Source organism: Bufo bufo, chromosome 3 (assembly GCF_905171765.1).
Source record: "Bufo bufo chromosome 3, aBufBuf1.1, whole genome shotgun sequence".
Classification (NCBI taxonomy): Eukaryota; Metazoa; Chordata; class Amphibia; order Anura; family Bufonidae; genus Bufo; species Bufo bufo.
Window position 1 is genome coordinate 576,694,050 of NC_053391.1, and position 14,845 is coordinate 576,708,894.

A 14,845-nucleotide genomic window follows, 5' to 3' on the forward strand; every position below is an offset into this window, starting at 1 on the left:
GCTCCTTACTTTATAGTACTTCTGCCCATCAGGTTACTTATCTGAACTTGTATTATCCTTGCTTGGTAGGGAAGCTGCAGGTTTCTCCCAGGAGGTACATTCCTACTACTGGGGTAATCTTCTGAGCTAACTGAGGCTCACTTTATCTACAGGCAGGCTGGAGTTCCTCACTAGCCTCCTGGTTGTGACTAGCAGCCAGGGCTATCAAGCTGCATGTCAGGAGGAGGCCCTCAGCATATCTCTGGCTGGGGCCTTCTCACTTCTGTCCCCACAGACTCCTGACTATGACCTAACCCCTCCCTGTCTGGGCCTGGACATTTATACTAGGGGCTCCCTATCTACCTCTAGTGTCTAGGATGCCTAACTACACCCTAAAAGGCCTGCAATGCATAATACAGGGGAAACATTGCATGTAAAAACACATAGAAAAATACATTAAATGCATAGACAAATATAATATTTCTGTCCCTTGTGAGTAGGAGTAACACGTGACCCAATTGACCCTTGTGTAGTGCCCACGCCTACCTAGTGGGACACTACATAGCCCCACGCTATGACGTTGCCCGTCCTCGGCGCAACATGAAGGGGCCCTGCCCAGCTGGATACTGCACCTGAAAAAGAGAAATAATGCAAAGCAGGAAAATACATCTACATTTGCAAAATACATTATAGGTATACATCAGGCAGTTCCACTGGCTTAGGAGCAGGTACGGTGAAAAGGGCGTCGTTCTCTTCTCTCAGGATAGTGTAAGGAAACAGGGGCGCTGACCTGGTGCAGCGTATCAATAATACCAGGATTGTCCATAATAATATTTCAAGTGCAAATTATCCATAGTAGAACAGTAGAAAAATGCAAAAACAATTAAAAGTTCATGGAGGCTCAAAGAACAAACATGAGTCCGTACCCAGGTTCCTTTCTTATTCACAGCAAGTATTTCAAAGACAGCAATGGCGAAGGTATAGGATCACAGAGGCTTACATACAGTGGAGTCCATCTCTGGGCACATTTCTTTAAAATAACAATATCTCAGAGGCTCATGTGCATTTGAGTCTATCCCTGGGCGCATTTCCTTGGACTTAGGTTGCACAATAAAAATTACAGCACATAAAAATAGCCCACATTATTCCAATGGCCTATATAAAAATAAGTGCTGCAATACCCTTAATCAACCTGAAAAGGGGGTTAAAAAGGGTTAAAGGTGCAACATAAAAAATAGGCACAACTTGGCTCAAATATTGAAGAAGCAGGCAGGAGGTCCTGTAAACAACATGGCTTTGCTGCAATTGGTATTTCAGTGGGCGACACTACCACTGAGCCGTGGGTAACTGGCACCAGCAACAAAGGACCAAAACAAAGGACTCCGGTCCTGGAAGGGTTGAATCCTCTTTTAGTAAGGTCCCTTGATGAAAGAAATCAAATATATCAATGGCCTAGCAGGCCAATTCACAGGGGCATGTCATATCCACTTTGCATCACAGTGGTGCTCCCTGGCTCCATTTGTAGATTGGGCCTGTAGTGAGAGTCAACAGATGGATGTGCCCACAACACAGTATTGGGGGGCAGCTGCAGCATAAAGGGACCCGTAATAGGTATTGGCCCCATAGGCCTAGGGGTGATCACGGTTGCTGACCGCACCGGTGCAGGCATGACAATTGTGGGCTGCTGCGCTGGCCTGGGTACCGCTGCTGCAAGCGGTCCGGTGGGTTCCGTGACAACTGACTCTGCACAGCGGGATACAGTGTGAGAGGGCCTCCTTGGGGGCCTCAGTGCGGCCGCAGTCGCAGTAGGTGGCCGGCTGGTAGGGACAGGTACCCTTACCTCTGACCCAGCGATGTCCGAGTATTGGAGTCAAACCTCTTCCTTTCTAGGTGGCGTCCGGATTCTGGCGGTGGCAATTCGGCGTAGTTCACGCAGCTTTTCCTCCAGACGGACGATCTGGTCATACAGACTCTCGGATTCGGGATCGCTGTCCTCCGATGTCGCCGCCGGCACTTGTGAAGTAGAGGGCGCATCCTGCGCAGCCGCTGCAGGTTCAGGTGAGGCGTCCGCTCTTTTACCCTTTCGGATGTTGTCCAGGGTCACATGGAATCGCTCCAGGTTCTCTAATTCTTTTATGGTTTTCTCCCGGCGAGGCAGCTCAGGGGACGGATATGGGCTCACCCACTTCTCCACTACCGTTGGTTGCCAGAATACGTTCGGGCCAATGAAAGAGCCCCGCTCTTGAAATGCATGATGGGCCGGTTCTGGAGAGCGCGCTAGTTCACGCTCTCGCAGCCAGTATAGTCCTCATCAGCTTCCCAGTCCTCCGGTTCTTTTCTGGGAAGGGTCACAGCAGTGGCATATGGGCTTCGCAGGCCCTCGGCAGGGGTGAACTCCACTTCCTCTCCCTCACGGAGGTTATGCATGTACTCCGAGAGGTAACTCCGCTTGACGGACCTCCGATTTACGTACAAATCTCTGCCGGTGGTATAGTCCTGGATAAAACCGTAGCCATGGTTCTTGTCAAAGGCCACAACCAACCCCTTTCTCCTCTCCAGGCGGGGTTGGGTGTCAGTGTGGTGCTCATGAACGGTCTTTGCCAGTTCCCCATAGTAGATCTTTGTCTTGGTAGTTTTCTTTATGGCGGCCTCCCTTATCTTTGCCATCAGCGCCGACCATTTAAACGAGGGCTGGAAAAAGTCTCTCCAGGAGCCATAGTAGTTCTCCGGTTGCGACCTCGGTGGCGGGCAGACGGGTCTCTCCGGTCCCGGAGAGTAGGCCGGTGGAGCGTCCTCTTGCTCCATGGTATTAGGATCCATTTGTAATCCAATGGGTGCCGACATAATAACAGAGCAGTCCTCACTCTTCAACATGCTCGATCCTTCTCTGGAGAGCGACAGGGCGGCACCAATAATTGAAGACAGATCCTCCCATTGCTCTGAGAGGCCGCCCCCCAGGTACTCCAGTATGGGGGAGGCGGAGTCCATCATTGCAGAGATGCAAATGTCCAGACAGGGTGGTGGTGCAGACATATAGCCTTTCCAGCACTTTTCAGCAGAAGGCGCCAATTTTTCCCGCCAATTTAGTATGAAGATGATGCAGCAAATAAATCCAATCAGTTTAAGCGGCAATCTTTAAGCAAAACGCTGTCTATACACTGATAGCAAGCGGTGGCTTTACAACAGCAAAACAGTCCATAAAAAGCACAGTTTCACACCGCAAATTATTACAGTTCTTTGGCCCAGCAATTTTTAATAAAGCAATTAGGGCTTGGTCACTTTAAGGCAAATAGCACACAGTTTTTGTATCCGCAATGGCGCAGGAATGATCGTATCCTGTTCGTGACGCCAATTTATGCAGCACGCCAGACCTGCAGGGTATAGTGACAGCGAGGTCACGGTATGGGCAATCGAGGGTTACTCACTTTTCTGAGGAGAACCCTGGGCAGGCATGCGGCAGTGAATGAGAGGCAGACACTAGTTCCTCTGGGGCACACTCTGTAGATAGGGACCAGGCCTGATGGTATGTGAGGTGCCCTGGGTGTTGTAGGTGTTTTGAGTGCCTTAGGTAAGGTCCCTTTAAGGTTCGTGACGCCAGTGCCTGTAATGGTGGCACACCGATTTATAGGAGTAGTAAATGAGTACACAGTTGGTGAACCAAACGTTGCTTTACTTGGTAGAAAAACAGTCCAAATTTGTACAGACAGTTACAGTTGATAAAGATGATGCAGTCCCTTGAACAATACTCCACAAGCAGGTTTACTTTCAATAATGGCAGGTTTTAATCATGCAAGATACTTGGAGGGCAAACAGTTAATGCTTTGCAGTGCAATGCTGCTCTATCCCCTTCAGCTATTCTAGCTGGCTGGATCCCAAGGCCCGGATGCCTAATTGCTGGCTTTAATCCTTGGTATATAAATCCTTCCTCCAGTATTGACCCTTGCTCTTTACTTTATAGTACTTCTGCCCATCAGGTTACTTATCTGAACTTGTATTATCCTTGCTTGGTAGGGAAGCTGCAGGTTTCTCCCAGGAGGTACATTCCTACTACTGGGGTAATCTTCTGAGCTAACTGAGGCTCACTTTATCTACAGGCAGGCTGGAGTTTCTCACTAGCCTCCTGGTTGTGACTAGCAGCCAGGGCTATCAAGCTGCATGTCAGGAGGAGGCCCTCAGCATATCTCTGGCTGGGGCCTTCTCACTTCTGTCTCCACAGACTCCTGACTATGACCTAACCCCTCCCTGTCTGGGCCTGGACATTTATACTAGGGGCTCCCTATCTCCCTCTAGTGTCTAGGATGCCTAACTACACCCTAATAGGCCTGCTATGCATAATACAGGGGAAACATTGCATGTAAAAACACATAGAAAAATACATTAAATGCATAGACAAATATAATATTTCTGTCCTTTGTGAGTAGGAGTAACACGTGACCCAATTGACCCTTGTGTAGTGCCCACGCCTACCTAGTGGGACACTACATATGTGAGCCTATGGAATGTGACTTGGGAAGGCATATGTCTTATTTAGCTAAACCTTCCTGTACAGCTCACGCGGACAGTAGAACCGACAGGCAAGTGTGTCAGGTCAAAATCAAGGGACACCCTTTAATGGTATTGCTGGACTCTGGGAGCCTGGGGACCCTAGTACACGCCAGTCTTGTTGATTCTGAAAAACTCCAATCCCACCGGTTAGGGGTGGTATGTGTCCATGGTGGCACAAAAGACTATCCCACTGCGGTGCTAATCATGGAAACCGCCTGTGGGTCAGTGGCACATGAAGTGGGTGTGGTTAAAAACCTGTTACACTGTGCTATTATTGGTTGTGATCTTCCTTTGTTTGGGGATTTATGGGAAAATAAGCAATCTAAGGTGGGTGACAACTTGCTTAATATACGTGATGTTTCTGTGGCACCTGATAATGCTGTATCTCTGGGGCTTGGGGAGCCTGATAAATTCCCAATAGAGGTTCTAGCGGGGGACCCAGAGGAAACTCCTCCGGAGATAGAGTTTTCAAACTTACAAGTCTCCTGGGGCCGCTTTGGTACTGAACAGATGAGGGATCCCAGTCTAGCGAGTGCCTGGAAAAATGTGGAAGTAATTAATGGGGTACCCCAGGAACCAGGCAGGGGTTTGGTGTACCCCCACTATACTGTACATAATGATTTACTTTACAGGGTAAAGAAAACACAAACAGAGGTTGTAGAGCAACTGGTTGTACCCAAGTCTCATGTACGTAAGGTGTTGGAACTTGTTCATTCCCATATTCTGGGAGGGCATTTAGGGGTGGAGAAAACAAAAGAGCACATTGAACGGAACTTTTTCTGACCCAGTATTTTTAAGGCTGTAGAGGATTTCTGCCATTCATGCCCTGAGTGTCAAATCAACACCCCTAGGCCACATTTTCGTAACCCCCTAATACCGCTGCCTATAATTGAGGTTCCATTTGAGCGCTATGGATTTAGTCGGCCCACTTCCTAAGTCTGCCAGAGGTCACCAGCATATCTTGGTTGTCTTAGACTATGCCACCCGCTGTCCCGAAGCAATACCTCTCGGGAACAGATCATCTAAGGTTATAGCAAAAGAACTGTTCACCCGTACAGGTATCCCAACAGAATTACGGCCGTTATGCAGATTGTTCAAGAGCATAAGCAGCAGGCCCATGAGGCACAAGCCCAGGTTTACAATAGGTCGGCCAAGGTCAGGACATTTCAACCAGGCGACCGCGTGTTAGTACTAATGCCCACGGTAGAAAGTATGTTTCTGGCCAAATGGCAAGGTCCCTATGAGATCCGTGAAAAGGTAAATTAAGTAAATTGCAGGGTTTATCAACCGGGAAAAAGAAAACCCCTTTAAATGTAATCACATAAATCTAATTAAACCCTAGAAGGATCGGGAGGTTGTCACAGATATAAATCAGCAAAGGGAGGGTTCTAGTAATGATATACCAGAGGTTCGTATCGCAGAAACCCTGTCAGCAGTTCAAACTCAAGAGACTAGGGAGTTTATACAAAGAAATAGAAAGACATTTTAAGATTTACCAGGCTGAACCCTTGTCATAAAGCATGACATTACGACTGAGCCTGGACAAAAGGTAAGACAGAAGCCATATCGGGTACCAGAGGCTCTAGGGGTGATAGAGAAATCACAAAGTGGCTGGTCAAGCCCCATAGCCCTCATTCCCAAACCTGATGGTAGTCTAAGATTTTGTAATGACTTCCAGAAGTTAAATGAAATATCAAAATTTGATGCCTATCCTATGCCAAGGGTCGACGAGTTGATTGAGAGGTTAGGGCCTGCCAGGTATATAACAACTCTTGACCTCACTAAAGGTTAGGCCTCATGCACACGACCGTTGTTGTGGTCTGCATCCGAGCCGCAGTATTTGCAGCTTGGATGCAGACCCATTCACTTCAATAGGGCTGCAAAAGATGCGGACAACACTCCGTGTGCTGTCCGCATCCGTTGCTCCGTTCCGTGGTCCGCAAAAAATATAGCCTGTCCTATTCTTGTCTGTTTTGTGGACAAGAATAGGCAGTTATATTAATGGCTGTCGGCGCTGTTCCCGAAATCCGCAAAACACACAACGGTCGTGTGCATGAGGCCTGATTTGCAGGTTTTCCTTACTGAAGAGGCCAAGGAAAAAACTGTGATTTTCACACCCGATGGCCATTTCCAGTATGCTGTTCTCCCGTTTGGCTTACACGGTGCCCCGGCCACTTTCCAGAGGCTGATGGACCTTATTTTGCAGCCTCACCAAGGGTATGCAGCTGCCTATTTAGATGATGTGGTTGTTTTCAGTTCAGACCGGGAGTCCCATCTGGCAAAAAGCCAAGCAGTTCAATGGACTCAATTTCGGAAGCTGGTTTAACCGCGAATCCAAAAAAAATGTACCATAGGCCTAGAAGAAGCTTGTTACCTAGGCTACAACATTAGGCGAGGCGTCATCAAGCCTCAAATGGACAAAATTGAGGCTATTAAAAACTGGCCTCGACTGGTATCCAAAAAGCAGATGAAAGCCTTCTTAGGGATAGCTGGATATTATAGAAGGTTTGTACAAAATTTTGCCACATTAGCAGCTCCTTTCACTGATGTTACCTAAGGGTCCAAATCCACCATGGTAAAATGGAGTGAGACGGCAGAGCAAGCAATTTAAAGGTTGAAAGAGGTCTTATGTAAAAAGCCAGTGTTGATCGCTCCCAACTCCAGAAAATTATTTTTGGTTCAAGCAGATGCCACAGATGTTGGGTTAGGAGCCGTCCTTTCTCAGGTGGTTAATGGTGAGGCACAAACCATACCTCATGTACCTTAGCAGAAAATTAACCTCCGCAGAAAAGAATTATGCAATAATAGAAAGGGAATGCTTAGCCCTTAAGTGGGCCATTGAGTCCTTTAGGTACTATCTGCTGGGGAGACAATTTAGGCTGATCACTGATCATTCGCCATTATAATGTATGGCACAAAATAAAGGGAAGAATGCGAGAGTGATTCGATGGTTTTTGCAATTGCACGACGTAAATTTTTTTGTTGAGCATCGTGCAGGCTCGGAGCAAGGCAATGCGGACGCTTTGTCACGGGTCCACTGTCTAGGGGCACATGATGCTCTTCCCCACAGGTCTGTGCAGAGGGGGAGGGTATGTAAGGTGGCAGCAGATAAAGTGTTAAATGGCGTATATATTCCGCCTAGGTTTCTCACCTATACACCTCACCTCCGTTCCTAGTCCTGGAACAATTTACTCTGCAGCCACTTGATTAATGCAGCTGGGGTGAGGCATACTTAAAGACCTAGGCTGCATTATGTGGGGGAGAGTCAAACAGGGTAGATGCTCTGTGTGAGCAGAAGGTACAGGTTGCTGTTACTCTGTGTTATTTGGGACAGTCAGGTACGTTACAGTCTAGATCAGCGGTTCTCAACCTAGGGGTCGCGACCCCTTTGGGGGTCGATCGGCCCTTTCCGGGGGGTCGCCTGAGGCTTCCTATTGTGGGTCGCCCGCACAACGGCAGCGGCCCCTTATCCTCGCGCACAGGAAGTGATGTCCTATCACTGCCTGTGCTTGAAGGAGCCTGACGTCTGGACAGGTAAGTCGGGCCGCCTGTCTGCTGAGGTCCGAGTTTTTTCGTTAATGACACCGCCGCTGAGCACCACTGCCACCAATGATTTAATTGAGCCTGGCTGAGCCTGGCTAATTTTATTTTAATTATTTGGCTGAGCAAGGCTTAATTTATTTGGGGGGACATGAAGCACCGCTGATTTATTTATTTGGGGGACCCTGAGCACTTCTGATTTATTTATTTGGGGGGGACTTGAAGCACCACTGATTTATTTATTTGAGGGGTACCCTGAGCACCACTGATTTATTTTTTAGGGGGTATTTGTTGTTTATTATTTATTTTAAAGTTATTTATTTGGTTTACAAATATTTTGTATTTATGCTAAAGTTCTGTGGTTATGAATGAATACTTGTGTATTTGAATTAACATTTGGTGTATTGGTGTCTGTGCGTGTTTTTGGTGGGTCATCATAACAGTAGCAAAATTAGTTATGACGTAGCAAGGAAAAAAATTTAATGGTTGGGGGTCACCACAACATGAGGAACTGTATTACGGGGTCACGGCTTTAGAAAGGTTGAGAACCACTGGTCTAGTTAGTGCTCGGACGAGCAGGAGTTTCTTTATGTTATGTTTACTTTTTGAACCGTGCATCCTGTACATGTGCTGCCTGTTTACGCTCACAATAAATGCTGGAAAGGACCGCGCTTTGAAACCTTAAAGTCTGTCTGGGTCTCTATAGCATTGGACTTGATCGGACCAATGAGCTGAATAGAAAAGTCCACAGTATATAGACAATAATTTAAAAAAATGTATATTCTATATTTACATGTTGGGAAAAAGCTGGCGAAAAGTTGAGAATCTCTTTACATCCATATAAAACATTTCTTTAGTTATGGCTGTCATAACTGCCTATAGAGAATGTTTAAATCATTTCTTACATTTTCCAGTTTGAAAATGAGATATCATCTGTTAGTTGCTTTGGAAAACGAATCCAATTCTGCAAATAGCCTGGTGCGCGTCCCTTTAAATACCATTCTATATGTCCCACACAATTTACTGTTCATTGCCTCTAATTCATAGTTATCAACATAGCATTGGGTCATAAAAAGCAGAGTTTGATCTAGACAGAGAGAGTCTCACAATACAGCACAAAATGCCATTTACTTAAAGGGAACCTGTCACCAGGATTTTGTGTATAGATGGCCGCTAGCACATGTGCAATATCCAGTCCCCATAGCTCTGTGTGCTTTTATTGTGTAAAAAAAACGATTTGATACATATGCAAATTAACCTGAGATGAGTCCTCAATCATCTCAGGTTGATTTGCATATGTGTCAAATAGTTTTTTTTACACAATAAAAGCACACAGAGCTATGGGGACTGGATATTGCGGATGTGCTAGCGGCCATCTAGCAACCCATGTCCTCAGCTCTATACACAAAATCCCAGTGACAGGTTCCCTTTAAGGAAGTGCTGCCAAGCTCTCTGCTGCCATCTATAGGCTAACTGCAGGGGAAAAAAAAACATTCTAAATGAGTCCAACTACCATGAAAGAGAAGTTTACTACATACTAAATACAGTATGGTTTTACATATAGCATTTAAAATAAAATAAAAACAATGCACTTTTTGTGTCAGTTTTTAATGCAAGGTGGAGTCAAAAAGAATAAGAAATATAAAGGAAGGACTTCTACTTCTTCCTGCTGGATCAACTTCTGCCTTTGAGTCAAAAAACTGCATCAATAACTGAAGTGGCTTTAAAAAAAACATTGGTCCAGAGTTACTAATGTATCTGCACCTAAAATATTTTTTTTAAAAAGTGGTGCAAACTGGCACAACCTGGCACATCTACAGTTTCTACACTTTTTTCCAACTTGTCCAAAAAAGGGACGGGACTTAGCTGGACGGGAGGGAGCATCACTGAAAAAGGGTGGGGACATTTTGCGCTACCATTCTAGCAGTAAATTCTGACTCAATGTAAACCAACCAGTCAGGGACGTGGCTAAAATGCCTTTTCCATTCTGTACGTTGCTCGGAGACAATATGCTGGAATTTATTGTACTTGTTTGTATTGTTTTAATGAAAACATCAATAAATATGATCTGATAAAAAATAAATAAAAATCCGGGACATAGCTATAGGGGGCCCAAAGACCTTTGTGCTGCATAAGAAGACACTGGTATTCTAGAAAGTGCATGCTAATCAAATTCCACCTCTGGCTGCAGTAAAGGGGTTACAGTAGGTCAAGAATTTGGCATGGGTGGGGGGGCGCCGTTTCAATTTTTCCCCTTAGGCAGCACGAAGGCTATGTGCTTCCCTGGCCACAAAGCATTGAGGGAAGGGGGGCCCAAGCTAAACTCCAGGGCTCATGAGATACGCCCCTGCAGCCAATAGTTGGTATACAGTAGTGCTAGACAAGAGCATCTATCCGTGCACCAGATTTATCATCCAGCCTGAGGCACTGTGATCAATTTGGTTTAGATCTAGACAGCCTGACGAAGTGTATGCCACCTACAGGATTAGCAAATCAGCCCCGCTTTATGTGAAACCACACTTATGGTACCAAAGTCATCACCTTATCAGAATCTTCTGGCCCTACCTACACCACCCAAGCTGAGATTTGGACAGATAAATACATTTTTATTTTTGCTTTGATATTTTTTTTCGCAGATTAGACATTGTGCAATTTCTCCTTTAAAGAAAACCATCCATACCTGTTCAGATGGCATGCTATGTAGTTCAAGGTGTCATGGTTTGGTTCTGGTAGATTTCTTATGAGCTCTTTCAAGATCTGCACTTTCTCATCAACATCAGTCATTTCTGTGTGGAAAAAAATGTATTTATTTAATGTTGTACAAAGTTGCAAACTCACTCATGTAACAGTGATGGCATTAAAGCAAAACTACGTGCCAGTAATAGAATGATTTGCTCCTCTTCTGTATTTTGGACCTACTGATGGTTTTGGCCTACAGACACTGATGCAAAATACTGACCTAAATACTGCCATGTGAGAGAGGACTTTAGGTGTAATTGATAGTGTTGGGCGCGAATATTCGAATAGCGAATATAAATCGCGAATATCGGCACTTCGAGAATATAGTGATATATATTCGTAATTTTAAATATTCTAGATTTTTTTTTTCACCAGTAACCACCGTTCTTGCTTGTGGGCCAATGAGAAGGCTGCAATGTCAATGTCTTTAGCAACATCCCTAGCAACCATTAGGAGAGTTGCCTACCCCTCACTATATAAGAACCTCCCCAGCAGCCCTTGTATGCAGTATTTTGCAGATATGAGAGAGAGAGAGCAGTGACATTGCTGTGCTCTGTGCTTTACTGTGTCATTACATTAGATAGTTAGTTAGTTAGTTAGTTATCTCATATATATAATACAGATAGTTAGTGGGAGATACCAGGAAACTTCTAGTAGCTTGAAAAATGTAGCTATAGTGACCCACGCCTATATTTTGCGCGCATTACGCGAATATTACATTGCCGATTTTTCGTGATCAAGAAAATAATCTCAAATTCGCGAATATATGACGAATATTCTACCAAATATTCGCGAAATATCACGAATTCGAATATTGCCCCTGCCGCTCATCACTAGTAATTGATTCATTTATGCTGACACCAGAATAATACAGATATTGTGCCAGCGATTGCTATGGGTGAACACCCCTTTTGTTCTAACCAGCTGAGCAGTCCAACATCTGGCCCTAACACCAGCATATAACATACACATTGGTTTTCAATATACAACCACCTACTCATATTGTTACTTTATATGTAAAGCTCAATGCATCCCTCCAGTTATAGAAGAAAAACTATAATAGTGCGTGACTTCCTTGTTGCGGTTCAAAAGCAATATACCATAATACAATGGCCCAGATTTACTCATCTTAAAGAAGGCGTAAGCTTAGACAGGCTGTCTAGACCTGCACCAGATTTATTACAGGGGCTCAGGCTGGATGATAAATGATGTGGATGATAAATTTATTCATGATAAATTCTTAAAATTGTGTGCATTTTAGGTTTTGCCCCCTTCCCGTGAAGCTCTGTCCCATTTCCAAGTAGCCCACCCCTTTGTTGAGCATGTCAGAAAAAACTTAGGTAACTAAATTGCACCAATTTGCACCACTTTTTAGATAGGACTCTGGTGCAGATACATTAGTAAATCTGGGGCAATCATTTAACAATAAATGATGATTATAATATAAATGACTGCACTGTAATTATTTTTCTTGTATAATTGAAGGTATGCTTTAATGAATATATGCAGACTCTAGCAAAACTCTATAGAGTCTGTTTTCATATATACGCAATGTATACTTTATTGCAGTATTTTGGTTATATGGATTATATTATAAAATCTACTTACGAACAGCTGCTATAAATTCGTCAAAAAAACAGAAAGGGATGACAGGCTCTGGAAGTTCACGGAAGAACATCTTCAGCGCACCAGTGATGACATGAATGTCCTCCCAATCGGGGCTGTTCAGATCCAACTTCTCCTCTGCATCATCCAAAAATATAAACTCTTATGACAAAGCCCTCTTATAATGCAAAAGACAGACATTAGTATTGCCATCCTTTGCCCGGGTAAAGCAATGCTGCCCTATTCATTACCAGTTTAAATCTATATAGAAACTTTGCAAATACTTTACATTGTTTGCCTTATGTTGTACTGGTCATAGCTAAAACAATACCCACTTCCTATACATTTTCAAAGCTGTATTTAAAATTATGCTGTTTTCCAGGGACTGGTTTTTCACTTTCCAGATATCAGATTATCCCTGATCATTGGGGAAATGCAGGTTTTTGTTCCAAACAACTACATGCCATGATATTTCATATGGTAAAAAAGGAACACAAAAGGATATATTCACACATGGCAGAGGGATTGTTTCAGATGCATTGATTTTTCAATGCCTCGCTCCTATAAATGTTAAAGTAACAGAAACATCTGCAACAAATCTGCTGCATGCCACTTAAAAGGGTTGTGCTATGACTGAAAGGATAGGTGATGACTGATCAGTGGGAAAGTGGATAACCAACTGATCGCTAAGACCCACACCAAGAACAAGGGGCCTATTCCCTGTCCTGACAGAATGACAGGTTGAGCATGCGCCCTCCGTGCCATTTATTCTCTATGGGACTTCTGCAATAGCTGAGAGCTGCATGAGCAAGTCCACAGAGAATGTATGGGGCAGGAAGGTGAATGCTCGGCCTGCTATTCAATCAGGAAAGGGCAACGGGACCCCCATTCTTTGCATCGGTGGGGGGCCAAGTGCAGTGGCTGGTAGCCAGCTGTAAAAGAGGTTAATCTAATGGTATCATGCACTGTGCTGGGTCCACCCCTTCCTGTAGTGGGAAGTTAGTGAGTTGTGGACGGACTGAGAGAAAGTAAGCAGCAAGGAGCTGAATTCTTGAGCAAGCAAAGAAAAAGGATATATTGCCTGCCTTCGAGGAAAAGAACTGTTGGAGGTAACAGAATGTTTGACTTCCCTGCATTGTGTTTGGGTCAACAAACCTCAGGGCCCTTACTACAATGAAAGTACGGGCTGGCCATCTGTTGGAAGAGACTATATCCTGCTGAGGGTACTGAGACTATATAAATCTGAAGACCGAGAAAGTGCACCTCTTAGGCAGGACTGGAGAGATTGTACCGTCTGATCACAGAAAGAGAGACTGAGAGCGACTAGTAAACTCTCTACCATCCCAAACAAACAGCCTTGGAAGAAATAGTCCAAAACACCAGTAAAGACTGTGCCCAAGTTTAAAAGTAAAAAACAGATATGACCATGGGTATCCTTGCCAAGAAAAGTACCAATAAGTATTGCGGCTACATATAGGGACCATCCACACAGAAATAATTTGGTAAAGCTCACTAAATATATGATAAAAACTAGAAAAACTAGAGCTCATAAACAACCAAATGAGAAAAATACTTTATTGTTACATAATAAATATTGTATATGTTGCCATTTCAAAAGGGGGAAGGGGGCAGAGAAAAGCACCATCCCAGCATAATACAGACCACTGAATTAAAGGTAGAATACATATAATCAAAAATCCTTCAGTCAAGTACATAGTATATTGATAAATTATAAGGTGAGCCCACAGCATGAGTAACATGGATAGGACAAAAATGGACCAGCAAATGGCAAAAAAAGCCAAAAATATAAAGGTCCTCACACAAAAAGCATTGTGGATGAAATGTACACAGTCCTAATCTCCCCTAAACATAACCTAATACCATGAAATGCAAACTGTCCGCCTAAATAATATGCAACAAGCCAGGTCAGACTCACCTAACACACCAGTGGAATCTGTATGCCGGGATAGCGTTACCCCGACGCGCGTTTTGGCGTGCTTTTTGTGTATGGACCTTTATATTTTTGGCTTTTTTTGCCATTTGCTGGTCCATTTTTATTATGTAACAATAAAGTATTTTTCTCAAATGGTTGTTTATGAGCTCTAGTTTTTCTAGTTTTTGCCAAGTTTAAAAGTGCCTGAGTGAACCATCAAATTGCCTCAGTAAAGTACAGTGAACTGTCTGCATCAGTACTTGTATTGCTTCCTCCTTGTATTGTGCAGCCGCTCGCTATTTGGCTCCACTTTCTTGCAATTCGAAACTCATCTACAACTAACACCAGGCGGGAGCTCCAAAGCCGGGGAGTGCCCCAAAGGGAAGAAAGGGTGTGCCCTTACTATCACTGCATGCCCCCAGGGAATGCTAGTGTAATAATTACCACCTTGGGTAACTACTACCTCCATTATGGCTACCACCAGTCCCGTCCTCTACATTATCC

General features: G+C 44.3%; 1 protein-coding gene across 5 annotated transcripts in view; it reads right to left on the reverse strand.

Annotated features, from left to right (window-relative positions):
- Positions 1-14,845, reverse strand: part of ARHGAP9 (Rho GTPase activating protein 9) — a 223,264-nt gene that overhangs the window by 30,434 nt on the left and 177,985 nt on the right. For all 5 annotated transcript variants that reach the window (XM_040425737.1, XM_040425734.1, XM_040425736.1 and 2 more), the window contains 2 exons: positions 12,412-12,546; positions 10,745-10,850 (listed from right to left, as the gene is read on the reverse strand). In XM_040425737.1, the coding sequence (XP_040281671.1) occupies positions 10,745-10,850; positions 12,412-12,546 (241 nt within the window). The remainder of the gene's footprint in view (positions 1-10,744; positions 10,851-12,411; positions 12,547-14,845) is intronic.